Here is a 26,213-nt window from a genome sequence, read left to right on the forward strand (position 1 = left end):
AAGATGCAAAGCAAACTAGGTGAGCAAGCATCTCGCATTTAGACTTAAGTGGGTGGCAGGTAACCCTGGCAAAGGGAGAATAGTTAATACCAATGAATAGGCAAGCAACAGTATCAGCCACAATAATATTGTCTTATTCCTTTAAATATCCTCCACTTTTGTAGTTATATATCCTCTCTTATTCATGTGATTTTTTTCTTTATAGGATACAGTGTTTTTCATTTCAAAAAATGTTTTCAAGTTTTCTTTCATTTTTGGCCCTACAATTATTTTGTTAGAACTTTTCAAGATATGATGGTCAAATGCTTATTCATTCATTCTCTTATTCCTTCAATCATCAATGTTTACTGGGAACCTACCAGGAACAGAGAATAGGCAGTGTACCAAGTATAGTTAAGTGGGAAAGTATCCTGGCCTTAATTTTTTCTGTTTCCTACACTTATTGAAAGAAGTAAATTTTCCTCAAGTATCGCATTGCTATGTCCTGCAAATTTCAACATGTGGTCTTCTCTTTGTCATTCATTACTAATGATAATTTGCCTTTTAATATAAAAATATTTATACAGTTATCTTTTAAATTTCCACATAGAAAAAAATGGATTTAGACTAAGGTTTTGTTATTTTCTAATTATCCAGAACAGAAGCCATAGAGTGTGCCCTATGTCATTTTTTTAAGTTCTTAATATATCATCCAGGTCTTCACCCTGACCTCATAGCTACCCACTTTTATTCTACTGGGGTTCTTTATATTATGAATCTTCTGATGGGACAAAAATATAAGCTATGATAAAAGTTTGTTTTTAATTTTTCTCCAGAAGGAATTACTTACCATTCAATAAAGAAAGACATGAATTAAGATGTTCATAGAGTCACTGAACCCCAAAGGCTTTCCTCTTGTATAATCTCTAATAATACACACTTATGAAAATAAAAACGCTTATTAATAATAAAGGCAGCTCTTATCTAGCAGACTTTCAATACAATACAGACACTGTTCTACAGGATATAATGTAATTACTTAATTTTCACAATGCTACTAAAAATATGGTGCTAATATTACCAATTTGTAAATGAGAAAATTTAGACATAGTTAAGTAATTTGCCCTATAAAAAATGAGTTATAGTGGTGAAGGCAAATAAAGACTAAATATTGGTTAAATCTTTTCCCACTCTGATTTAGTTCAAGTTAATTTTAGAAAATAAGTTTGCAAATCTGAACAAGATTTGGGCTGGGTAAACTAATTTTCTACAATTTTAATATTAATATAGCCTTCATCAAGTATGACTATCAGATAAATAACTTGTTAGTTAAAGCAAATTGGTGTCCCACATATATGCCAATTATATTATAAATCCTTTTATTTCCCTTAAAGGTTAATGACCTTGATGTTGAGAAAGGTTTAAATGATTAATGTCTCTAACACATTTGCTGCCTTCACACTTTCCTTACATTCATGAAGGTTTTTGCCTTTGCACCAATTGAACTGATATCAAATAAATTTTAAAACACAAATAAATGCTTCCAATTCCTAACATTTATAAGGTTTCTCATCAGTAACAAATGCTCAATAAATTCTGGCCCTTAAATAAAGACTTTATATATACAGTACGAACTCTGATATTAAATTGTTATCCTCAAATGCTTTCCCACATTCCTTATAATCACAGGGGGTTTTGTTTGTTTCTATTTTACTACTATGAACTTCAGATTACAATTAAATTCTGAACTGTCCCTCATGTCTTCATTCATTCCTCTATGCTGCATGAATTTTTTGATGTTGACTAAGGTGTGATCCACGAATAAAGGCTTTTCCACATTGTTTACATTCATAAGGTTTCTCACCAGTGTGAATTTTCTGGTGTCGATAAAGTTCTGAGCCACGACCAAAGGCCTTCCCACATTCCTTACACTCATATGGTTTTTCACCAGTATGACTTCTCTGGTGATGAGTAAGTTCTGACCTTCGTATAAAAGCCTTCTCACATTCCTTACATTTATGGGGTCTCTCACCAGTGTGAATTTTTCTATGTCGAATAAGTTCTGTGCTACAAGTAAAGGCCATTCCACATTCCTTACATTTATAGGGTTTCTCACCACTGTGAGCTCTCTGATGTCGAATAAGTTCTGAGCCACGGCGAAAGGACTTCCCACATTCCTTACATTTATATGGTTTCTCACCAGTATGAACACTCTGATGTCGAATAAGATGTGAATCAGAGATAAAAGCTTTCCCACACTCCTTACATTTATGAGGTTTCTCACCAGTATGAATTCTTTGATGCAGATTCAGCTGTGAGGCACAACTATATGCCTTTCCACATTCCTTACATTCATAGTGTCTTTCACCAGTATGACTTATTTGATGAAGACTAAGTTGTGTATCATAACGAAAAGCTTTACCACATTCCTTACATTTATGGGGTTTCTCACCTGTATGGATTCTCTGATGTCGAAAAAGGTGTGAGGGACGGGTGAAGGCTTTTCCACATTCCTTACATTCATAGTATTTCTCATCTGTATGAATTCTCTGATGTAAATTAAGCTGTGAGGTAGATGGAAATGCCTTCTCACACTCCTTACATTTATAGGGTTTCTCACCAATATGAATCCTTTGATGTTTTGTAAGTTGTGAGCTAGAATGAAAGGCTTTACCACATTCCTTACATTTATGAGCTTTCTCACCAGTATTAATGCTCTGAGGTTTAGTAATTTCAGAGTCCTGAATAAAGGCACATTTCTCAGGTTCATTACTTTTTTTTCTTTCATGAATTCTCTGATGCTTAATCAAGTCTGATCTACTATTAAAGGCTTTCTCATAGTCTCCATACTTAGAGCTCTTTTCCTTATTATGACTGCGTTCATGTTGGAGGTGGTATGCTTGGTAACTGAAAGCTTCCTTACATTCCTTGCATTCACATTTCACTCCAGTATGAATTATCTGAGGAAATCTATTGACTGTACACTGAATAGAAGCAGACCTTTCTTCAGAGGTCATTACCACTGGTTTGAAATGTCCATCCTGTTGTTTCTCCAAGTAGCATTTGATTTCACTATTATCTTTGACCCTAGTGCACACAAGGTTAGAACTTATAGGTCTTTTTGTTATCTTTGGTTGCAATGATTTAATTTCATAACTACCCTCCTTTGGAGATAAATTCTTGGTTTCTCTTCTTGACTCCCAATCTGTAAGATAACAAGAAAATAGGAGGTATTTTTTATTGCAGGAAAAAGGAAAGTTTTTCTAAGGTAGAAATTACAAACTAAAAATAGCAAATAAATAGCTCTTAAGATTGCTTTGCAAAAACAAACAAACAAACAAACAAACAAACAAACAGGGGGCAGAGGAAAATGAGAATAGAGAAAAAAAGGTGAACTTATAGAAGTAGTTCTTTGGAGAAATGTCTATTTAGGTCCTTCACCCATTTTTAAATTGAATTGCCTGTCTTCCTTTTGTTAAGTTGTATGAGTTCTTTATATATCTTGGAAATTAACCTTTTGTCAGATGTATCATTGATATATATGTTCTCTCATACAGTGGGATCCCTTTTCATTTTCTTGTTGGTTTCTTTTACTGTGCAGAAGCTTTTTATTTTGATGTAGTCCCATTTGTTTAAATTTTCCTTTGTTTCCCTTGCCCTAGGACAGTGGTCGGCAAACTGCGGCTTGCAAGCCACATGCGGCTCTTTGGCCCCTTGAGTGTGGCCACGAAGTTTCAATTGCACTGTACGTGTGCACCAGCACGTGGTATTTTGTGGAAGAGCCACACTAAAGGGACCGCTGTTTGCCGACCACTGCCCTAGGAGATGTATCAGCAAACATATTGCTATAAGAGATGTCTGAAATTTTGCTACCTATGGTTTTCTCTAGGATTTTTATGGTTTCAGACTTACATTTAAATCTTTTATCCATTTTTAGTTTATTCTTGTGTATGGTGTAAGTTGGTGGTCTAGTTTCATTTTTTTTTTTTGCATGTACCTTTCCATTTCTCCCAACACATTTATTGAAGAGATTGTCTTTACTCCACTGAATGTTCTTGCCTCCTTTGTCAAATATTCTCCAAAGATGACATACAGATTAACCAAAGAAATTATATGCATAACCCATGGACATAGAGTGTGGAAGACCTGGGGGTAGAGTGGGGACAGGGTGGAGGGTGTCAATGGGGGTAAAAAGGGGACATCTGTAATACTTTCAACAATAATTTTTTTTTATTATTTAAAAAAGTGGTTCTTCACCTCTGGTGAGAAGCTGAATCAGCTGAGGAACTTGTAAAATACAATGTCAAGGAACCATCTAAGAGGAGTAGGACATTACAACTAACAGCAAGTCCTCCCATTTCTAGCGTCAAAATATATCCAGATTATGTCTACTTCTACCAGTATCTTTACCACCTATCCAACCATACTAAGATTAACATGCTATCATAATGGGTCGCCCTACTTCCACTGTTGCCTTCCTAATATTCCATACCCAGTATAATAACTAGCGTATCCTTATTAAAATAAATCAGATCATGTCATTCTTTGGCTCAAAAACCTCCACTGAATTTCTTTCTCAGGAAGAGTGAAAATACCTCCAAAGGAAAGAGCAAGAGATTCCTCCAGAAGAAGAGATAAATGAAATGGAGATAATAAATTTATCTGGTTTAGGGTTCGGAATAATGATGGTGAAGATGCTCAACAGTATTAGAAAAGATATAGGAACTATAAAAAAAGAACAGTTGGAAATAAAAAATGACATAGCACTAATAAAGAACACATTGGAAGGAATTCACAGCAGATTAGGGGAAGCTGAGGATTGGATCAGTGAATTAGAAGACAGGATTAAAAAAAATCACTCAATCACAGAACCAAAGAGAAAACACATTTAAAACAGGACAGAGTAAAGGAGCTATGGAACAATATGAAACATAACAATATTCACATTTTCAGTGTCCCAGAAGGGGAAGAAAGGGATAAAGAGATAAAGAGCATGTATAAAGAAATAATGGCAGAAAACTTCCCTAACCTGGTGAAGAAAAAAGTCACACAAGTTAAGGAGGCTCAGAGTCCCAAACAAGAAGAACCCAAACCCACATCTAGACACATCATAATTAAAATGCCAAAAATTAAAGAAAAAGAGAGAATATTAAAGGCAGCAAGAGAAAAGCAATTTATTACGTACAACAGAACTTCCATAGGCTTACAGCTGATTTCTCATCAGAAACTCTACAGGCCAGAAGGGAATGGCATGAAATACTTAAGGTAATGGAAAGCAAAGATCTGAAACCAATATTACTATATCCAACAAGGGTATCATTCAAAATAGATGATGAAATAAAGAGCTTCTCACACAATAAAAGGCTAAAGGAGTTCATCACCACAAAGCCAGCATTACAAGAAATGCTAAAGGGTCTGCTTAATAACAAGAAGAAATAGAGTCCTAACTGATTTGGCTCAGTGGATAGAGCATTGGCCTGTGGACTGAAAGGTCCCAGGTTCGATTTCGGTCAAGGGCATGTACCTTGGTTGCAGGCACACCCGCAGTAGGAGGTGTGCAGGAGGCAGCTGATCGATGTTTCTCTCTCATCGATGTTTCTAACTATCCCTCTCCCTTCCTCTCTGTAAAAAATCAATAAAATATATACATAAAAAAGAAGAAATAGAGAAATCTAGGCATACAGAATTAAAATGGTAATAAATAAGTACCTATCTTATATAATAAAAGCCTAATATACTAAGTATCTGGTCATCTGTTCAACCAATCAAAGCATAATATGCTAATGATATGCTAAGGTCGCTCAATTGCTTGCTATGAAATGCACTGACCAACAGGGGGCAGACAGTTGACCAATCGCTATGACATGCACTGACCACCAGGGGGCAGATGCTCCGATTGGTAGGTTAGCTTGCTGCTGGGGTCAGGCCAATCGGGACTTGGCAAGATGGGCTGGACATGCCCTGGAGCCCTCCCATGGCCTCTCCCAGGCTGGCCAATCTCCTGTATCCCTCCTCAGCCCCGATTGTGCACTGGTGGGGACCCTCAGCCTGGCCTGCGCCCTCTCGTAATCTGGGACCCCTTGGGGGATGTCAGAGAGCCGGTTTCGGCCTGATCCCACAGGCCAGGCCAAGGGACCCCACTGGTGCACAAATTTGTGCACTGGGCCTCTAGTCAATAACCTTAAATGTAAATGGATTAAATGCTCTAATCAAAAGACACAGGGTAACTAAATGAATACAAAAACATGACCCAAGTATAAGCTGTCTACAAGGGACCCACCTCAGAACAGAAGATTCACACAGGATAAGAGTGAAGGTATGGGAAATTTTTTTTCATGCAAATGGCAACAAAAAAACCTGGGGTAGGAATACTCATATAAGACAAAATAACCTTCAAAATGAAGGTCATCATGAGATAACAAAGGTCACTACATAATATTAAGGGGATTGACCTAAAAAGAGGATATAACCGTGGTAAACATATATGCACCCAATATAGGAGCTCCTCAATATATGAAAAAATTCTAGAGGACTTGAAGGTTGTGATCAACAACAATACAGTCATAGTAGGAGATTTTAACACCCTGCTGACTTCACTGGATAGATCTTCCAGACAAAAAATTAACAAGAAAATAGTGATTCTAAAAGATACACTGAGCAGATGGCTTAATTGACATTTATAGAATATTTCACCCCAAAGCTCCAGAATATACATTCTCCTCAAGTAGATCATTCACAAAGATAGACCACATGTCAAGACACAAAACAAGTCTCTTCAAATTCAAGAAGATTGAAATAATATCAAACATCTTCTCAGATCACAGTGGAATAAAATTAGAAATCAATTATATTAAAAGCACCCCAAAACATTCAAACACATGGAGGCTAAGTAGCATGTTATTAAACAATAAATGGGTTACCAAAGAGATCAAGAAAGAAATAAAAAACTTCCTGGAAACAAATGAAAATGAACACACAACTCAAAATCTCTGAGACACAGCAAAAGCAGTCCTGAGAGGGAAGTTCATAGCACTACAGGAATACTTCAAAAAACTAAAACAACACAAAAAGGGAACAAGAAAAACCAATAATAAACTAACTCTACAACTAAAAGAATTAGAAAGAGAATAACAAAAGCCCAGAGAAAGTAGAAGGAAATAATAAAGATTAGAGCAGAAATAAACGATATAGACTAAAAAATTAATACAAAAGTCAAGGAAACCAAGAGCTGGTTCTATGAAAGAATAAACAAAATTGATGAACCACTAGTCAGACTCATCAAAAGACAGAGAACATCCAAATAAATAAAATTAGAAAAGAAAGTGGAGAAGTAACCACTGACACCACAGAAATACAAAGGATTGTAAAAAATACTATGAACAACTATATGGCAAAAGCTGGATAATGTGGATGAAATGAACAAATTCCTAGAAAAATACAACCTTCCAAAACTGAATCACAAAGAATCAGAAAACCTGAGTAGGCCAATAACAACTGATCAAATAAAAGTAGTAATTTAAAAACTCCCACCCAACAAAATCCCAGATCTAGATGACTTCACAGGGGAGTTTTATTAAGCATTCAAAGAAGAACTAACACCTATATTCCTCAAACTATTCCAAGAAATCCAAGAGGAAGAAACACATCCAAGCTCTTTTTATGAGGCCAGTATGATCCTAATTCCAAAACCAGATAAAGACACTACAAAGAAAGAGAATTATAGGCCAATATCCCTGATGAACATAGATGCTAAAATTCTCAAGAAAATATTAGAAAGTTGGATCCAGCAATATATTTAAAAGATTATACACCATGACCAAATGGGATTTATTCCAGGGATGCAAGGCTGGTACAATATTCACAAATCAATAAATGTGATATATCACATAAACAAACTGAAAGATAAAAATTATATGATCATATCAATAGACGCAGAAAAAGCATTCGACAAAATACAACACCCTCTTTTGGTAAAAATTCTCAGCAAAGTGGGAATAGAAGAAGCATACCTCAACATAATAAAAGCTGTATATGACAAACCTTCGGAGAATATCATACTCAATGGGCAAAAACTAAAATCATTTCCTCTAAGAACAGAAACAAGACAGGGATGTCCATTCTCACCATCCTCATTCAACATAGTATTGGAAGTCCTAGCCACAGGGATTAGACAAGAAATAAAAGGCATTCAAATTGGAAAGGAGGAAGTAAAACTCTCATTATTTGCAGATGACATGATTATTGTACATAGAAAACCCTAAAGATTCCACCAAAAAACTACTAGATTTAATAAATGAATTTGGCAATGTAGCAGGATCAAAATCAACACCCAAAAATAGATGGCTTTTTTTTATACATCAGTAATGAATTCTCAGAAAGAGAAACTAAACAAACAATCCCTTTTACCATTGCAACAACAAAAAAATTATGATACTTAGGAATAAACTTAACCAAGCAGGTAAAAGACTTATACTTGGAAAACTCAGGAGGTTGTAAAAAGAGATAGAAGGTATAAACAAGTGGAAGAATATACTGTGTTTATGGATTGGTAGAATCAACATCATTAAAATGTCCATATTACCCAAGGCAATCTATTGATTCAACGTAATCCCTATTACACAGTTCTAGTACAAAAATTTATATGGAACGAAAAAGGACCCCGAATAGCTGCAGCAATCTTGAGAAAGAAGAATAAAGTTGGAAGGATCACATACCAGATATCAAGTTATATTACAAAGCCACTGTGATCAAAACAGCCTGGTATTGGTACAAGAACAGGCATATAGATCAATGGAACAGGACAGAGACCCCAGAAATCAACACAAGTCATTGTGCTCTATTAATATTTGACAAAGGAGACAAGACCAAAACAATGGAGTCAAGAGAGTCTCTTCAATAAATGGTGTTGGGGAAATTGGACAGATACATGCAAAAAAATGAAATAAGACTACCAACTTATACTATACATGAGAATAAACTCGAAATGGATAAAAGACCTACATGTAAATTGGGAAACCATAAAAATCTTAGAAGAAACCATAGGCAGCAAAATCTCAGACATATTTCATAGCAATATGTTTACAGATATATCTCCTAGGGCAGGGGTGGGGAATCCCTGGCATGCATGCCAAATATGGCATGCCAGTAAGTTTTGCTGGCACGCGAAACCCTCTCTTATAATCTTCCATTTACAATTTTTTTCTTAATATCGACTTTTTTATTTTTCAGATAAATTCAGTGTAGGTGCATCTTAGATAAATAAATAATTTTACATAACAAGTTATCTTAAAGACCATAGACATGGATTGACGAGAGAGGGGAAGAGCAATTTCTATGCCTCTGCCTTAACTCTCCCTGCCTTCCTAGATCCGACTCGTGTTTTGGTTTCATCCACATACGCTTGTGAATCTTTGTTCTCAGTGATGAATTTTGTTAAGTCTCGTAATAGGAGTAGCCTGACGGATGAAAGTAGTAGCTCATGCATATCTCTGAAGGTCACAAAATATAAACCTGATGTAAAATCTCTGTTATCAGTGATGCAGCAGCAAAAGTCCAACTGACAATATTAAACGGAGTCATAAAGTTTTCTGTCAGACTATCAGTGTACATGTATACATTAAAAAATAAATATATATTTCATCATCATATACTGTGTTTTCGTCGCTCGAATGAATTTTATTATTTCTTCAAGTTTCTTCACATACGTACACCTTAAGAGATATCAAGTAGGCGTAACATGTTCTCAAAAAATTAGGGTAGGCACACAGGAGAATTTTGAGTCAGAGATTTTGCTGGTTTTGGCACTCACTCACAAAAAGGTTGCCCATCCCTGTCCTAGGGCAAAGGAAACTAAGGAGAAAATAAACAAATGGGACTACATCAAAATAAAAGGCGTCTGCACTGCAAAAAAAAAAACCATCACCAAAACGAAAAGGGAGCCCACTGTATGGGAGAATTTATTTGGCAATGATACATCTGATGAAGGGTTAATCCAAAATATATAAGGAACTCATACAACTTAATAGAAGGAAGACAAACAAACCAATTAAAAAATGGGTGAAGGACCTAAATAGACACATCTCCAAAGTGGACATATAGATGGCTAAGAGACATATGAAAAAATGCTCAAGTCACTGATCATCAGAGAGATGCAAATTAAAAGGACAATGAGGTATCACCTCATGCCGGTCAGAATGGCTACCATCAACAAATCAACAAATGTCAAGTGCTGGTGAGGATGTGGAGAAAAAGGACCCCTAGTACACTGCTGGTGGGAATGTAGACTGGTACAGCCATTATGAAAAACAATATGGAGTTTCTTTAAAAAATTAGATATGGAACTGCCATTTGACCCAGTAATTCCACTTCTAGGAATATATCCCTAAGAATCCCAAAACACCATTCAGAAAGATTGCATCCCTATGTTCGTAGCAGAACAACTTACAATAGCTAAAATCTGGAAACAGCCCAAGTGCCCATCAGTAGATGAGTGGATACAAAAAGCTGTGTTACATTTATACCCTGGAATAGTATGCAGCAGTAAAAAAGAAGAATCTTTTACCCTTTGAGACAGCATGGAGGGACCTGGAGAGTATCATGCTAAGTGAAATAAGTCAGTTAGAGATAGACGTGTATCACATGATCTCACTCACATGTGGAATCTATGATGAAGGGAGTGAATCCAGAGACACGGAAGCATGGAACAGAGTGTGGAATTTCGGAGGGGTGGTGGGGGAAGGTTGGTCATTGGGAGGTATTCAACCAAAGACCTTGTATGCAGATATGCATAACCCATGGACACAGACAACAGGGTGTGGGCAGTGGGCTGGTGGGGGTCTATGGGAATAAAAAAGTGGGCATATGTAATACTCGCAACAATGAAGATTTAAAAATGAAGGAAGTATAAGAATATCTCATTAAATAAAAAATATCAGTAGAAATTATAAAAAAACAACCAAATAGAAATCTGAGTTGAAAAGTATAATAACTGAAATAACAACTTCATCAGTAGAGCCCAGTAACAGATTTGAACTGACAAAAGAGAGGATCTGTGAAAATGAAGATTGGTAAATAGAGAGAATATCTAGTCTATGGTACAGAAAGGGACAAAAAATGAAAAACAAAACAAAAACAGAGCCTCAGAGACCTGAGGAATATCCCAAGTGTTGAAATATATGCACAAAGAGAGTACGTGAATGAGAACAAGAAAGGCGTAAAAATACATTTGAAGAAATAATTTCCAACGATTTCCCAAATTTTTTTTAATATATTTTATTGATTTTTTACAGAGAGGAAGGGAGAGGGATAGAGAGTTAGAAACATCGATGAGAGAGGAACATCGATCAGCTGCCTCCTGCACACTCCCCACTGGGGATGTGCCCGCAACCAAGGTACATACCCTTGACCGGAATCGAACCTGGGACCCTTGAGTCCGCAGGCCAACGCTCTATCCGCTGAGCAAAACCGGTCAGGGCGATTTCCCAAATTTGATTAAAAAGATTAATATACACATCTAAGAGGTTCAACAATCTCCAAGTTGAAAAACTTGCTGTAAAGTTGGAATAAGCCTGATCAAAACCTAGACACATCAGAGTCAATTGATGAAAAACCTCAAGAGAGAAGTAATTAATCCCACATATTTTTCAGCAGAAACCATGAGAACAGAAAACAACTGACATATTTGATTTGGTGTTAGAACAAAGGGTTGTCAGTCAAGACTTTTCTATCCAGCAAAACCATTCTTTATAAATAAAAGGGAAATTAAGATATTCTCAGAATATTTTTAAAACAAAAAAATTTTTATCACTAGCAGATTTGCCCTATAAGAAATACTAAAGGGGGTTGTTTAGACTGAAATAAAAGGACAAAAGATAACATGAATCTGCAAAAAAATAAAAAGCACCAGTAAAGGTAACTATGTAGGTAAATATAAGACTATATAAAAGTATTTTTGTTTGTAACTCTTTGCTTCTTCTATTTGATTTAAAAGATAACTACCTAAAACAATAATTATAAAAACATGTTGATGGTATATTATTTTTCTATTTCTGATATAACATGTTAACATAAGCATAGTGCCTTACTAGTAAAACAAACCAATTTATTATCTTACAGTTCTAAAGGTCAGAAGTCAGAAAGAGGTTTTAATAGGTCAAAATAAATGTGTATACACCAGGACTGTGTTCCTTTCTGGAGGCTCTAAGGAAGAATCTATTTTCTTATCTTTTCTAACTCCTAAAGACTGCTCATTCCTTAGAGTAGCATGGCCCCCTTCCTCTCTGTACATTTCTTTTTTTAATATATATTTTATTGATTTTTTACAGAGAGGAAGGGAGAGAGATAGTTAGAAACATCGATGAGCAAGAAACATCGGTCAGCTGCACATCTACTGGGGATGTGCCCGTAACCCAGGTACATGCCCTTGACCGGAATCGAACCTGGGACCCTTCAGTCCGCAGGCCGACGCTCTATCCACTGAGCCAGACTGGTTTCGGCTTCTCTGTACATTTCTTATGCTGTCACATCTCTGATTCTTTCAGACTCTTGTGATTGCATTGAGCCCATGTGAATAACCTAGGATAATCTCCCTAATTTAAGGCCAGCTGACTCACAACCTTAATTCCTTATTCATAGGTTCCAGGGATTAGGATGTGGACATCTTTGGGAGAGTCATTATTCTGCTTACCAATATCTACTTATAATGTATTAAGATATAATTTGTATGATGATAATAGTACAAAGAAGAAAATGAGGGACCAGGCTATATTAGGGCATAGTTTTTCAATGAGATTAAAGTTAAATTAGTGTTAATCCAAACTAAATTATTTTAAGCTAAACTATAACAAATTCTCAGAGCAACCACTGGAAAAAGAACTAAAAACTGTAGTAAAGAAACAATCATAAAACTAAATGGGACTCTAGAATATGGCTATTTAACATAAATTATAGTAATATAAGAATGAAGTATAAAACAAAAAAACAAATGTAGAAAACAAATACCATAATGTCAGACATAAATCCTACTTTATTGATAATTACATTAAGTATAAACATATTAAATAGTCAAACAGATAGCAGATACAGGCAGGATGTATTAGAAAACATGATCTGAATATATGCTGTCTACAATAGACACACTAAATTCAAGAACACAAAAAGATTAAAAGAATGGAAAAAGATTAAGCAAAAGTGAGTTTCAATAGTTATACTTTTATCAGACAAAATTAAGACAAAATTGTAATAGAGACAAAGAAGGACCTCCTATCCTATCCTATATAATAGAGGTAACATGCAAACTGACCTCACAAGATGGCTGCCTGTGACCAGGCTGGCAGAGGGGTTACTGAGGGATGACCAAATGATTGAACAAGCAGGCTGCATGGGGAAACCAGGCCAGCGGAGGGTGGGGGGCAGTTAGGGGTGACCAGGCTGGTGGGGGCGGAGTGCAGTTGGGGGCAACCAGGCTGGCAGGGGGGACAGCTGGGGGCGATTAGTCTGGCAAGAGGTGCAGTTAGGGGCAACCAGGCTGGCGGGGGGGGGGGGGCAGTTGGGGATAATTAGGCTGGCAAGGGGGGGCAGTGAGGAGCGACTAGGCCGGTGGGGGGGAGGGCAGTTGGGGGTGACCAGACTGGCAGAGGGGGCAGTAAGAGGTGATCAGGCCGAAACCGATTTGGCTCAGTGGATAGAGCATCGGCCTGCGGACTGAAAGGTCCCAGGTTCGATTCTGGTCAAGGGCATGTACCTGGGTTGCGGGCACATCCCCGGTGGGGGATGTGCAGGAGGCAGCTGATCGATGTTTCTCTCTCATCGATGTTTCTGACTCTCTATCTCTCTCCCTTCCACTCTGTAAAAAATCAATAAAATATATTTAAAAAAAAAAAAAAAAAGAGGTGATCAGGCCGGTGGGGGGCTGGGGGGGGGCACTTAGGATCGGCCAGGCCAGCAGGGAGGGGGCAGTTGGGGGTGACCTGGCCAGCAGCGGGGGGCTGTTAGGGGCAACAAGGCCAGCAGGGAGGACAGTTAGGGACAATCAGGCTGGCACACAGAGGAAGTAAGGGGCGATCAGGCCAGTAGGGAGGAGGGGGCAGTTAGGGGCGACCAGGCAGGCAGGCAGGCAGATGAGTAATTAGGAGCCAATGGTCCAGGATTGTGAGAGGGATGTCTGACTGCCGGTTTAGGCCCAATCCCCGGGATCGGGCCTAAACCGGCATTCAGACATCCCCCGAGGGATCCCAGATTGGAGAGGGTGCAGGCTGGGCTGAGGGGAACCCCCCCCTCCCCCCGCATGAATTTTGTGCACCGGGCCTCTAGTTTTATAAGGAGGGTCAATTTCAGGAAACTATAAGTCCTAAGTATATAAGAACCTAATTCCAGAGCCCCAAAATACATGAAGCAAACACTAACAGAAATGAAGAGAAAAACAGACAATTCAACAATTCAATGATCTACTTTCAATAATGTATAGATCAACTAGTCAGAAGATCAACAAAGAGATGGAAAAGAAATAACTAATGGGTCTAAGAAGAAATTGCAAGAGAATTTGGAAAATACTTTTGAGTTGGATGAAAGGAAAACTGAACATACCAAAACATATAGGATACAATTAAAACAGATCTTAAAGGGAAATTAACAGCTTAAAATTTCTATATTAAAACACACACACACACACACACACAAGATCTCAAATCAATAAACTAATTATACACCTTAAGGAACTAGATAAATGAGAGCAAACTAAATCCAGATACTAGAAGAAAGGAAATAAGAAAGATTAGAGGGAAGATGAACAAAATAAAGAAAAATAGAGAAAAATCAATGTAATTGTAAGTTGATTCTTTGAATAGATCATCAAAACTGACAAACCTTTAGCTAGCTTGACCAAGAAAAAAAGAGAGAAGACTCATATTAATATCAGGAATAGAAGAGGAGATATCACTACCAACCTTACAGAAATAAAAAGGATTATAAGTTGATTAGTGGTTGCGTAGGTCTGTGTGTGGACAGTGACTACTAACAGGTATAGGGTTTAATTTGGGGTGATGAAAATGTTCTACAGTTAGATTGTTGTGCCAATTGCAAAACTCTGTGAATATACTGAAAATCGATGAATGTACTTTAAACAAGTGAATTTTACAGTATCCCAATAGCATTATATCCCAATAGAGCTGTTTTAAAAAGCCAGGATGGCCCACCTGCTGTGGCTCAGTGGTTGAACATGAACCCATGAACCAGGAGGTCACAGTTCAATTCCCAGTCAGGGCACATGACTGGCTTGCAGGCTCAGTCCCCAGTGGAGGGTGAGCAGGAGGCAGCTGATTAATGATTCTCTCTATCTCCCCTCTCCCCTCCTCTGTCTAATATCAATAAAAACATAAATAAAATTTTAAAAAGTAAGGCTAGTCCTGGCTGATGTGGCTCAGTTGGTTCGAGTATCATCCCGGACACGGAAAGGTTGCAGGTTCAATTCCTGGTCAGGGCCATTACCCAGGTTACAGGTTCGATTTCTGGTCTGGGTGTGTAGGGGAGGCAAAGTTTCTCTCTCACATTGACGTTTCTGTCTCTCTCCCTCTCCCTTCCTCTCTCTCTAAAATTAATTTTTAAAAAAATCCTCAGGTGATGATTAAAAAACATAATAAAATAAAATAAGTCAGGATAAAACTGGACCCAAAGTATTGGGAAAATGATTGTCTCCTGGGAAGGAGGAAGGCACTTCCTTCATGAAATCAGAGGGAAATATAAGAAAGGATAGCAAGAGAGTATTAAGTGAAGTAAAAATTAGAGGCCTGATCTTGATACATCCTTACTTTGTGTTCCAGATCTCAAGCCTTTTCAGGGAGCTTTCCTCCCAACATCACAGAAGTGCTGCCTTCTCAAAGTCCCACCTGCCATGGCCTTCTCCATACGAGTCACCATCACTCACCTGGGCACCATTCTTTTGCATCCTTCCTTTTAACAATCCAGGGCTCTTTCCCCTGTTCCAATAAGGAGATCACATCTGGCTTAGAATCACAAAGTCCTGCTCAAGTTAAAAAAAAAAAAAGGTTGTTGTGAGTGTTCCAGAATTAAAATCAATCCATGATTATCAAGAAAGAAGAGTAAGTAGTTTAAGGGTGAAGGTCAGAGAAATTAAAAAGATAAAGTTGTAAAATGGAGCAGCCAAGTTTTAACTTCACAAGAAACAACTATTCTTCGGTAAGCAAGAATCATTAATTCAGCCAGGCACTTGAAAAAGTACTCACAAGAAATTGATAACAAAGAACATAAAAATTCCAGAAGGCCAATTCTGAATTTTGAGAGGCAGATAAACTTACCCAGTGAGATCAGGTTGTTATAATTTTCCAACATTATATCTCGGTACAAATCCTTTTGGGTAGAGTGCAAGCATTCCCACTCCTTTTGAGAGAAGAAAATGGCCACATCTTCGAACTTCAAGCCCTGAAACCAGAGATAAATATACTATTTGGGAAATTAATGGTCAAAATCTTTATAATAGAATAAAAGAAAATGGAGAAAGCAATTCAGTAAGGAAATTGCTTGGGAAAATAGGCTATGCTTGACCCTTCAGTATGGATGGGTCAGTGTGGGAACAAGAGTGATCAGAGCACACATTATTCTTGGTGCATATATCATTATTAAACATGCCTGCAACTATAAATGTTTCCTCTTGGCATTACCTCTTCCATTAGCCACTCAGGTCTGGGAATAAACAAAGGCCAGATAATTGGTGTTTCCCAACTAAGTAAAACTGTACACTGAAGTACACAGCACAATCTATCTTCAGCACATAAGACTTGTGATCATATCCTTCCCATTCTCCCAATAAATTTTTTAAAAGTTGGAATCATTAAAAAATGTCTTATAAAACTTCTATTTCTGAAATTGAATTTAAATATAACTTAGTGACTTAATCATATCTTCAAAACTCAAGCTCATTAATATGCCAGAAAATTAAATCCTAATCACTTTTTCAAAGGCTGCTGTCCTGCATCCCTCTGTTCTCCAACAAATGCTTAGGTATTCATTTTGCAGGGTCTAGCTTATATAAGGTTGGATTCTTCATGCAGGTGCAGTTTGTGGAGCCATACTCTTCATTAGTGTGCTTTCTCTTGATGCATCAAGCATCCTCCCTGGCTCTTTTCCCTCCATCTTGTTTTCAGTAAACCACTTCTTTTGAACCCGTTTCAGATCCTCTCTTGACTTCTATTGAATAGAGGCAAGAACTCCTTCAATCGTGACAAAAGCATGAAACAGGGCTCAACCTCATTTAGTACCAAAAATATGCAAATTTAAAATCAGAATAATATATCAATTCATACCCACCAACTAGCTGAAAATGTAAAAGTCTGACAATACTAAGTGTTAATAAGGATATGAAGTAACAGGATTTGTAAATGGGTATAAACATTGGAAAGCAACTGGGCAGTGTCAGGAAGGTTGAAAATGCATATACCCTATGACCCAATAACTCTATTTCTAGTAATATACCTAGAGAAAATCCTTACATATGATACCAAGAAACAAGTCCAAGAATGTCCACATGAATATAAAAGAAAAAAAGTATATTTATAAAATAACTGGCTATATAGTAGAATAAATTCACAATGTGAATGCATTTCCTCAATGTATACTGAGAGACAAGTAATAAAGTTGCAGAAGATTTCAAGCAGTATGATTTTATTTACATCAAATTTTAAACGAAATAAACACATATAGTTAAGACTATAAACAAAATCAAGGGAATGAAAAAATGAAACTCAGAAGTTACCTCTGAGGGGTGGAGAAAGGCACTGGATTTTGTTTTATTTTTGTTTTGAACAATAATTAACATTCTACTTCTTAAAATGGGTGCTCAGTCATTCATCATACCTTATACATTTTCTACTATTCAATCTATACTAATAAAAGGGTAACATACTAATTAGAACAGATATCTTCCAGACGTCCTTCCAACCAGCCACAGTGGCAGGGACCAAGGCAGAGGCAGTTAGGGGCGATCAGGCCGGCAGGGGAGGGCAGTTAGGGGGCAATTAGGCTGGAAGGGGAGAGCAGTTAGGGGGCAATCAGGTTGGCAGGGGAGCAGTTAGGGGCATCTGGCCAGCAGGCAGAAGCGGTTAGGGGTGATCAGCAGGCAGGTGAGCAGTTAGGAGCCAGCAGTCCTGGATTGCGAGAGGGATGTCCTGGATTGCGAGAGGGATGTCCCGGATTGGAGAGGGTGTAGGCTGGGCTGAGGGACAGCCACCCCCCCCGCCCCGTGCATGAATTTTGTGCACCAGATCTCTAGTCCTATATAATAAAAACCCAATATGCTAAGTGTCCAGTCCAGTCGGCTGTTCAACCAATCAAAGCATAATATGCTAATGATATGCTAAGGCCTCTCAACTGCTCACTATGGTGTGCACTGACCACCAGGGAGCAGTCGATTGGTTGACCAGTTGCTATGACATGCACTGACCACCACAGGGCAGACACTCTCACAATCCCAGACCCCTCAGGGGATGTCAAAGAGATGGTTTTGGCCAGATGATGGAACAACCAATTGCTATGATGCACACTGACCACCAAGGGGCAGATGCTCGATGCAGGAGCTGCCCACTGGTGGTCAGTGCGCTCCCACAGGGGGAGCACCGCTCAGCCAGAATCCAGACTGATGGCTGGCGAGCCTCTCCCACCTCCACGGCAACTGCTATCAGTTAGACATCTCCCGAGGGCTCCTGGACTGCGAGAGGGCACAGGCTGGGCTGAGGGACCCCCCAAGTGCATGAATTTTGTGCACTGGGACTCTAGTATTAAATAAAAGCAGTTTTAAAAAACAGTTACAATACAGTGTGATAAGAACTACGACAGATGCAGAATAAGGGAATGTGATCAGAGTCACTGAGGATAATTAGGAAACTCAAGCAGGTTTCATAGAACCCAGAGATAATGGTGGTAGGGTATAAGCACCTCTCTTGTATTTCTTGTGCAACACAGACAAGAGATAGCACTGTGTATTCTGGAAACTACTAGAGGCAAGTGAGAGAGGGAGCAGAGAGAGATGAGTCTGAAAAGAAGGATCACAGCCTTAGATGGTTAGATTTACTTTCACAGGTGAAGGGTTTTAAGCAGGTTAAATTAGCTCCTATTACAAAGAGAAGAATCTTGCTATGGGAAATGAGTGACTTAATTAGGTTAAAGGTTTGTAAAAGTTTCATGTAGCATGCAGATGATTAATTGGGGTCCAGAAAAGGAATAGGATCCCAATAAACAAAAACACTTTCAACAGCATTCCAAAGTACAGTAAACAGAGTAAGCTGAAGGTAGAGAGGCAGACTAATTGCATCCTGTGTGTCTGAGAAGCAGGAAATTAACTGGGGTAACTGGTGAGAGATTCTGGGAAAGGAATCTGTCTAGAAGTGATGCTGGAGAAATCTAAAGGGGCCAGGATAGATAGGTCTTAGATGACAGGTCATCCCTGGTAGGAATAAAAATACTCTCATTCACCACTTTATTCCAATACTAGGAATAGTGCTCTAGTAAACATTGACTGTGCTTTTTAGTGTACATCTATATATATAAAAGCCTAAGCAACCATTACAATCAAATGAACAGAACAACCAGTCAACCAGTCACTATGATGCGCACTGACCACCAGGGGGCAGACACTTAATGCAGGAGCTGCCCCCTGGTAGTTAGTGCACTTCCACAGCCAACCTCCCGTGGCCAGCCGGTGGGGTTGGCGTCCAGCGTCCATTCCTTCTGCGCCTGGCCCAGTGACTGTAGCCTCCTCTCCCAACCCCGCTGGGGCCTTTGGCCCTGGGCTGGGATGGGGAGCCAGGGGTGCGTGGCAGTGGACGCGGCCTCTTTCCCGGGGGGGTGGGGGGGGCAAGGGCCAGCTCCCTCCTCAGGGCCAACAGCCAACCTCCTGTGCCCCATCCCTCACCCCAGCCGGCCGCCTGCTGCAGTGGCGGTGCTGCGGCAAGGGAAGGAGCGGGGGGCTAGGTGGGGAACTGCGCAGTGGTGGGGTGCTGGCGTCAGCTTCGGTTTCCAGCGTCTGTTCCTTCTGTGCCTGGTGACCGTCATTTCCTCTTCTGCCCCGGGCCTCTTCTGCCTTCAGGGCCCGGGCTGAGACAGGTAACCGGGAATGGGTGATGGCAGACGCAGCCCCTTTCCCAGGGGGGCCAAGGGCCGGCTCCCTCTTTAGAGCCAGCGGCCAACCTCCTGCTCCCTGTCTTTCCCCACTGGCCAGCAGGCCCCAATCGGCCTGGCCCTGATCAGCCCTAATCACCGGCCAGGCCTATGGACCCCACTTATGCACGAATTCGTGCACCGAGCCTCTAGTCTATACATATAAGAACCTAAGCAACTGAACGACTGGTCGCTGACGTGCACTGACCACAAGGGGGAAGGCACTCAACAAGGAGCTGCCCCCTGGTGGTCAGTGCAATACCAAAGCCAATCTCCCGTGGTCCCTTCCCCAGTTGCCAGACCCAATCACCAGCCAGGCTGAGGGTCTCCACTTGTGCACAAATTCGTGCACTGGGCCTCTAATATATAATAAATACAAATAAATATGCAAAGCAATCCTATATAATAAAAACCTAGGTGGCATGACGCCCTTGTGTGACATCCTTGCGTGATGCTCTTGCACGATGTTGTCACAAGTTGGCTGCCACAAGATGGCTGCACGCACAGCAGAGGTGGGACCTGGTGATCACTCCACACAGTGAGGCCTGGGGGTCCCTCGGATCTGTGTGGCCTGGAGGAGGCTGGTCCCAGTGTCTCCGCCGCCTCATGCAGAGGAGGTGGGTCCTGGCAGAGGAGGTGGGTTGCAGCAGGGGAGGGCAGTTGTGGGCAATCAGGCTGGCAGGGGAGTAGTTAGGCATCAATTGGGCATGGGAGCGGTTAGGGAGTGATCAGGCTGGCAGGCAGAAGTGGTTAGGGGCCATCAGGCAGGCAAGCGGTTAGGAGCCAGCGGTTCCGGATTGTGAGAGGGATGTCCAACTGCTGATTTAGGCTCAATCCCACAGGGATCGGGCCTAAACCATCAGTCGGACATCCCCCAAGGGGTTCCAGATTGGAGAGGGTGCAGGCCAAGCTGAGGGACACCTCCCCCTGCCATGCACAAATTTTGTGCACCGGGCCTCTAGTATATAATGAATGTGAAATAGTTGGCACATTATCCTGAAAGTTATAGGGATTCACTGAATAAAAGAAGTCATGTGACTAGACTATTTTACTGGTGAGAAGTAAAAGCAAAGCCAATATAAGGTCAATGCACTATCCACTTCCACAAAGGTCTGATCTGGCACACAGACAATGGAGGGAGGTTGTAGGGCACAAAGGAGATAGAGTGATGACATTTGGTACCTATTGAATGTTGGAAAGATCTGGAGGTGGAGGTAGGAGTTAGGGAATCTCCAGGTTGCCAATTTAAGTGCACATTGAGGTGAATGTCCATTACCATCATATTCCCCAATCCTTGTAGCATACCATTATCCAGAGGAAGTTATGGGGAAGCTCATGGTCACATAACTAATCAGTAGTAGAAATATAACAGTACTAGAGGCCTGCTGTTTTTATAACAGAAATTCATGCACAGGTACAGTCCCTAGGCCTGGCCTGCAATCAGGGCCATCTTCCCCAGCTGCTCACAGCCGGCCCCGCCCCCCGCCACCACCTACCCCCGGTTTCCCATTCACCATCGGGTGATCAGAGCCTGCTGGTTAGGGGAAGGGACTGAGAGGTTGGCCATTCCCGCTTGCTAGCTGGCCCCACCCCCGCCGTGGGTCACCCTCTGTGTGTGGGGCAACTGGTGGGGCAGGGGCCTTGGCCTGGCACCACCCACATCCCCTGCCACCCACCCCCAGTTCCCCATTCGCCATCAGGCGATCGGAGCCTGATGGACCAAGAGGTGGTCAGTGCACCTCATAGTGATTGGTTGAGCGGTCATTCTGGTAGTTCCACCAATAGGGTCAATTTGCATATTACCCTTTTATTACATAGGATAGAGGCCCAATGCACGGGTGGGGGCCAGCCGGCCTGCCCTGATGGCGGTCCCAGATTGGGGTGTGGGGTCCCCACTTGGGGGCGGGGCTGGCTGGGACGAGGGACTGCAGGTGGTTTGCAGGCCGGCCACGCCCTCGATCAGGATGGGGTGGTCCCTGCTGAGGGGCGGGGCCAGCCAGGGCGAGGGGCCGTGGTTGTTCTGGTAGTTCTGCAGTTTCAGTTGCTGGGCTTTTGTTATATAGGACTAGTGGCCTGGTGCACGAAATTCATGCATGGGGGAGGGGGTGTTCCTCAGCCCAGCCTGCACCCTCTCCAATCTGGGACCCCTCGAAGGATGTCCTACTGCCAGTTTACAGGGATCAGGCCTAAACCGGCAGTGGGACATCCCTCTTGCAATCCGGGACTGCTAGCTCCTAACCACTCACCTGCCTTCCTGCCTGCCTGATTGCTCCTGACCACTCTTCCTGTCAGCCTGCTCGCCCCCAACTGCCTCCCCTGCCAGCCTGCTCACCCCAACTGCCCCCCTGCTGGCATGCTCGCCCCTACCTTCATTCCCTACTGGCCTGCTCGCCCCCAACTACCCCCTGCTGGCCTGCTCACTCAAAACTGCCCCCCGCTGTCCTGATCACCTCTAACTGACCCCCACTGATAGCCTTTTTGCCCCCAACTGGCCCCCCTGGTGGTCTGCTTACCCACAACAGCCCCGCCCCCCACCAGCCTGATCACCCACAACTGCCCTCCCCTCTTGGCCTCTAACCACCTCTACCTCAGCCCCACCACCACAGATTTGTCCAGAACATCTGGAAGGTCTCCTGGAAGGTCTCCCAGTCTAATTAGCATATTACCTTTTTATTAGTATAGATAGAGGCCTGGTGCATGGGTGGGGGCTGGCTGGTTTGCCCTGAAGGGTGTCCCGGATCAGGGTGGGGGTTTCCTTGGGGCATGGGGTGGCCTGGGCAAGGAGCCTATAGTGGTTTTCAGGCCAGCCACACCCCCATGGGGTGAGGGTCCCCGCTGGGGGGTCTGGCCAGCCTGTGTGAGGGGCTGAGGGCTGTTTTCAATCTGGCCACACCCCCTTCAGGGTGGGGGGGGGGGTCCCACTGGGGTGCCTAGCCAGTCTGGGCAAGGGGCTGATGGCTGTTTGCGGCTGGCCAAGCCCCCCAGTGGGGACCCTCACCCCATGAGGGTGTGGCCAGCCTGGGTGAGGGGCTGCTGGCTGTTTGCAGGCTGGCCATGGCCCCCCGCGACCCAAGCTCCCAGAACCTCCTTTTTTTCTTTCTTTTTTTTTCAGCACCTCCTTGAGTGGAGGGAAGCAGGTATCTGGGATTTATTTATCTTCTATAATTGAAACTTTGTAGCCTTGAGCAGAGGCCAGGGCTGGCCAGGGTGGGCAGGAAGCTTGGCTTCCTCCATCGCTGGAAGCAACCCAAGCCTCCTGCTCGCTCCAGCTCCGTGGCCGCCGCCATCTTGGTTGGGTTAATTTGCATACATGCTCCTGATTGGCTGGTGGGCGTGGCTTGTGGGTGTAGCAGAGTGACACCAATTTGCATGTTTCTCTTTATTAGTGTAGATAGCCTCACATTAATACAGAGAAAGAACAATAACCACTCTGAGGGAAGAAGGAAAGAGGGAGAAATGGACAATCAAAGGTTGAAGGTCAAGGGGAGCTAGAGTTCCTTCTTTACCAAAATGTACTGAGAATGAATGGGGAGGATGTAGTTCTTTTCTAAGAATCATAGGAAAGTTCTAGCCAGGATGGCAATGGGAAGATAAATTCAGCAAGTTCTCACAGAAGACAGAAGAAAAGTCTAAGAGAAAGGAAGAAACAGATGTATCTAGAAAACAAATATTATTTCTTAGTCTTTAGAGAGAAAGGAATTCTTGAGAACTGACTGGACAACATTAATGAAGAGCCACACTCAGACACATCTAGGGGGAAAAAAATACACCTGAACATACTACAAATAGTATGCCATTCTTTAAAATAGTTTAATCATAGAAAAAAGCCTAAACACCCTAAATTAGGAATGTGACAGCCCACATTTTTTGATCATATCTCACACAGGTACTTTAAACATTAAAATGTATAAACAAAAAAAAATGTACTTTAGGAAAATAAGAATAACTTTTCTATTTTTATAGTAGGGAAGAACTTTTGGCATAACATAAAGGGAAGAAAACATTTTTTAAAAACTCTGAATTTGAAACACAAACAAAAAATAGATCGACTATGAAAAAACATTTCTAAAACAACTTATAAGTCATAAAGTGAAATATGCTTGACATATAAACTTATTTAAAATAAACCAAGAAAGATAATACTCTAACAAGTGGGAAAGGTAATGAGTAGACAATTTAGAAATCCCAGTTATATCATTTAATATGTAATTTTGGAACAAGTGACTTAACAGAATCTATTTCCTTATTTCTCAACTTAAAATATTAGCATATTTCATCAGTTCTGAGATGATACTGATTTATACATTAGGAAAAAAAAAATGCCATCAATGAAACTATGACTTGCCAAAAATCGTAAAACCTATCACAATGTGAAAATAAAGTGCATCATAGAATTAATGAAATATAGTCAGACCTGTCTTATGGGTTGTTATGTGGATTCAACAAGATAAGATATGTGAAGAATTTCAAACTAAAAGTGGCTTAAAGCAAACACAATAAGTTAGTTGCTTCTAGCAGTAACATGATCCCATTCTGAAAACAAATTTACATACCTAAACATATGTGCAGACAAAATAATTTGAAAATAGCCCTGGCCAGTGTGGCTCAGTTGTTAGAGCATAGGCAGGCACATTGAAAGGTTGCAGGTTCCATTCCGGGTCAGGGCCCTGGGGGGTAGTAGTCAGTCAATGTCTCTTTCTTTCTTTCCACCTCCTGCCTCCTTTCCACTCTCTCTCTAAAAAAAACAAAAAACCCACAAGAAAAAAAAAAAAAGGAAAAAATATTCTCTGGTGAGGACTAAAAATAATAAGGATAATTTGAACCCAGCTGGTGTGACTCAGTTGTTGAGTGTCAACCTATGAACCAGGAGGTCATGGTTCAATTCCCAGTCAGGGCACACGCCTAGGTTGCAGGCTCAATTCCAGTGTGGGGCACGCAGGAGGCAGCCAATCAATGATTCTCTCTCATCATTGGTGTTCTCACTCTCCCTTTCTCTTTGAAATCAATAAAAATATATTTTGAAAATATTAACAGTGACTATCACTAAATGGTGGGACCATGGATGACAAACTTGTCTTAATAAGTTTTGAAATATTTGCAAGAATCCTATATTATCTCAGTCATTAGAAAGAGAACAATTAGGTTATTTCTATCTTGGGGAAAAAATGTCTAGAATGAAAAGTGCAGGCAGGCATCCCAGGCTATTATAAATTTGGAAGCAGTCCTGGACAGTTTTTCTCAGTGGTTAGAGCATCAGACCAAAGTGTTGCGAGTTCCATTCCTGGTCAAGGGCATGTACCTCAGTTGCTAGTTCGATCCCCCATCGCAGTCAGGGTTTAAGCCAAGACAGTGGGTTGATATCTGTCTGTCTCTTTATCTCCCCTTCCTCCCTTCCTTTCACTCTGTCTAAAAATCAATGGAGAAAATATCCTTGGTGAGGATTAAAAAGAAATAAATAAATTTTGGGAACAAATAGGCTAGTGCATGAGACACTGGAAGGGACAACAAAGAAATCAGGGAGATGGCAGTGAGTAACCTTATTCTGTTGGTCAACTTCCCTGCCAAATCACTGAGGCACATTTGGACTGTTGCAGGGGTGGGGAATGTTGGGCCCCTGGCCATATAAGGCCCATGAAATCATTTGGTCTGGCTCTGCCAAGGCATTAGGGGTGAATTAATTAAATGTTTGACCAAATATAGCAGGCTAATTTCTAAACTGGTAATTTTGTATGGCCTGTAAAAGATGCTATAAATATCCATATGGCCCTTGGCAGAAACAAGATTCCCCACCCCTGGACTATGGGAATGAACAAAATCCAGGGAAGTGAAAATTCTAGAACAAAGCTCTGGTTTAGGCTTCTGTCTGGTTCAGGAAAATTCTCCATAAATGTGGTTTCCTTCTCTCTTCCCTTTTCTCTAAATCACTAGAGTAAATCTCTTAGATAGAATCCTGAAATATTATGGTGTTCTGAAAACCAAGAAACCCTTTCCAAGAAGAAAGTGCCACATACAACTTACCTCTGCCATGGCTTTTGATGCACACCGGCTCTTCTTTCCTCCTGTTCTGGATT

The 26,213-nt window shown here is 40.9% G+C and overlaps 1 protein-coding gene across 1 annotated transcript; it reads right to left on the bottom strand.

Annotated features, from left to right (window-relative positions):
* Window positions 1-209: 209 nt before the first annotated feature.
* LOC308530245 (uncharacterized protein) lies at window positions 210-26,213 on the bottom strand. Its single transcript, XM_081106770.1, has 3 exons — window positions 26,161-26,213; window positions 15,899-16,413; window positions 210-3,184 (listed from the first exon to the last, which is right to left on the bottom strand). The coding sequence occupies exon 3, from the start codon at window positions 2,994-2,996 to the stop codon at window positions 1,755-1,757; it is 1,242 nt and encodes a 413-aa protein (XP_080962896.1). The 5' UTR covers window positions 2,997-3,184; window positions 15,899-16,413; window positions 26,161-26,213; the 3' UTR covers window positions 210-1,754.

This window comes from Myotis nattereri (genome assembly GCF_964212035.1).
Source record: "Myotis nattereri genome assembly, chromosome: 15".
Classification (NCBI taxonomy): Eukaryota; Metazoa; Chordata; class Mammalia; order Chiroptera; family Vespertilionidae; genus Myotis; species Myotis nattereri.

Excerpts from the sequence above, each read along its gene's own strand:
- LOC308530245 (XM_081106770.1), bottom strand. The coding sequence starts at position 2,996 with ATGACCTCTGAAGAAAGGTCTGCTTCTATTCAGTGTACAGTCAATAGA.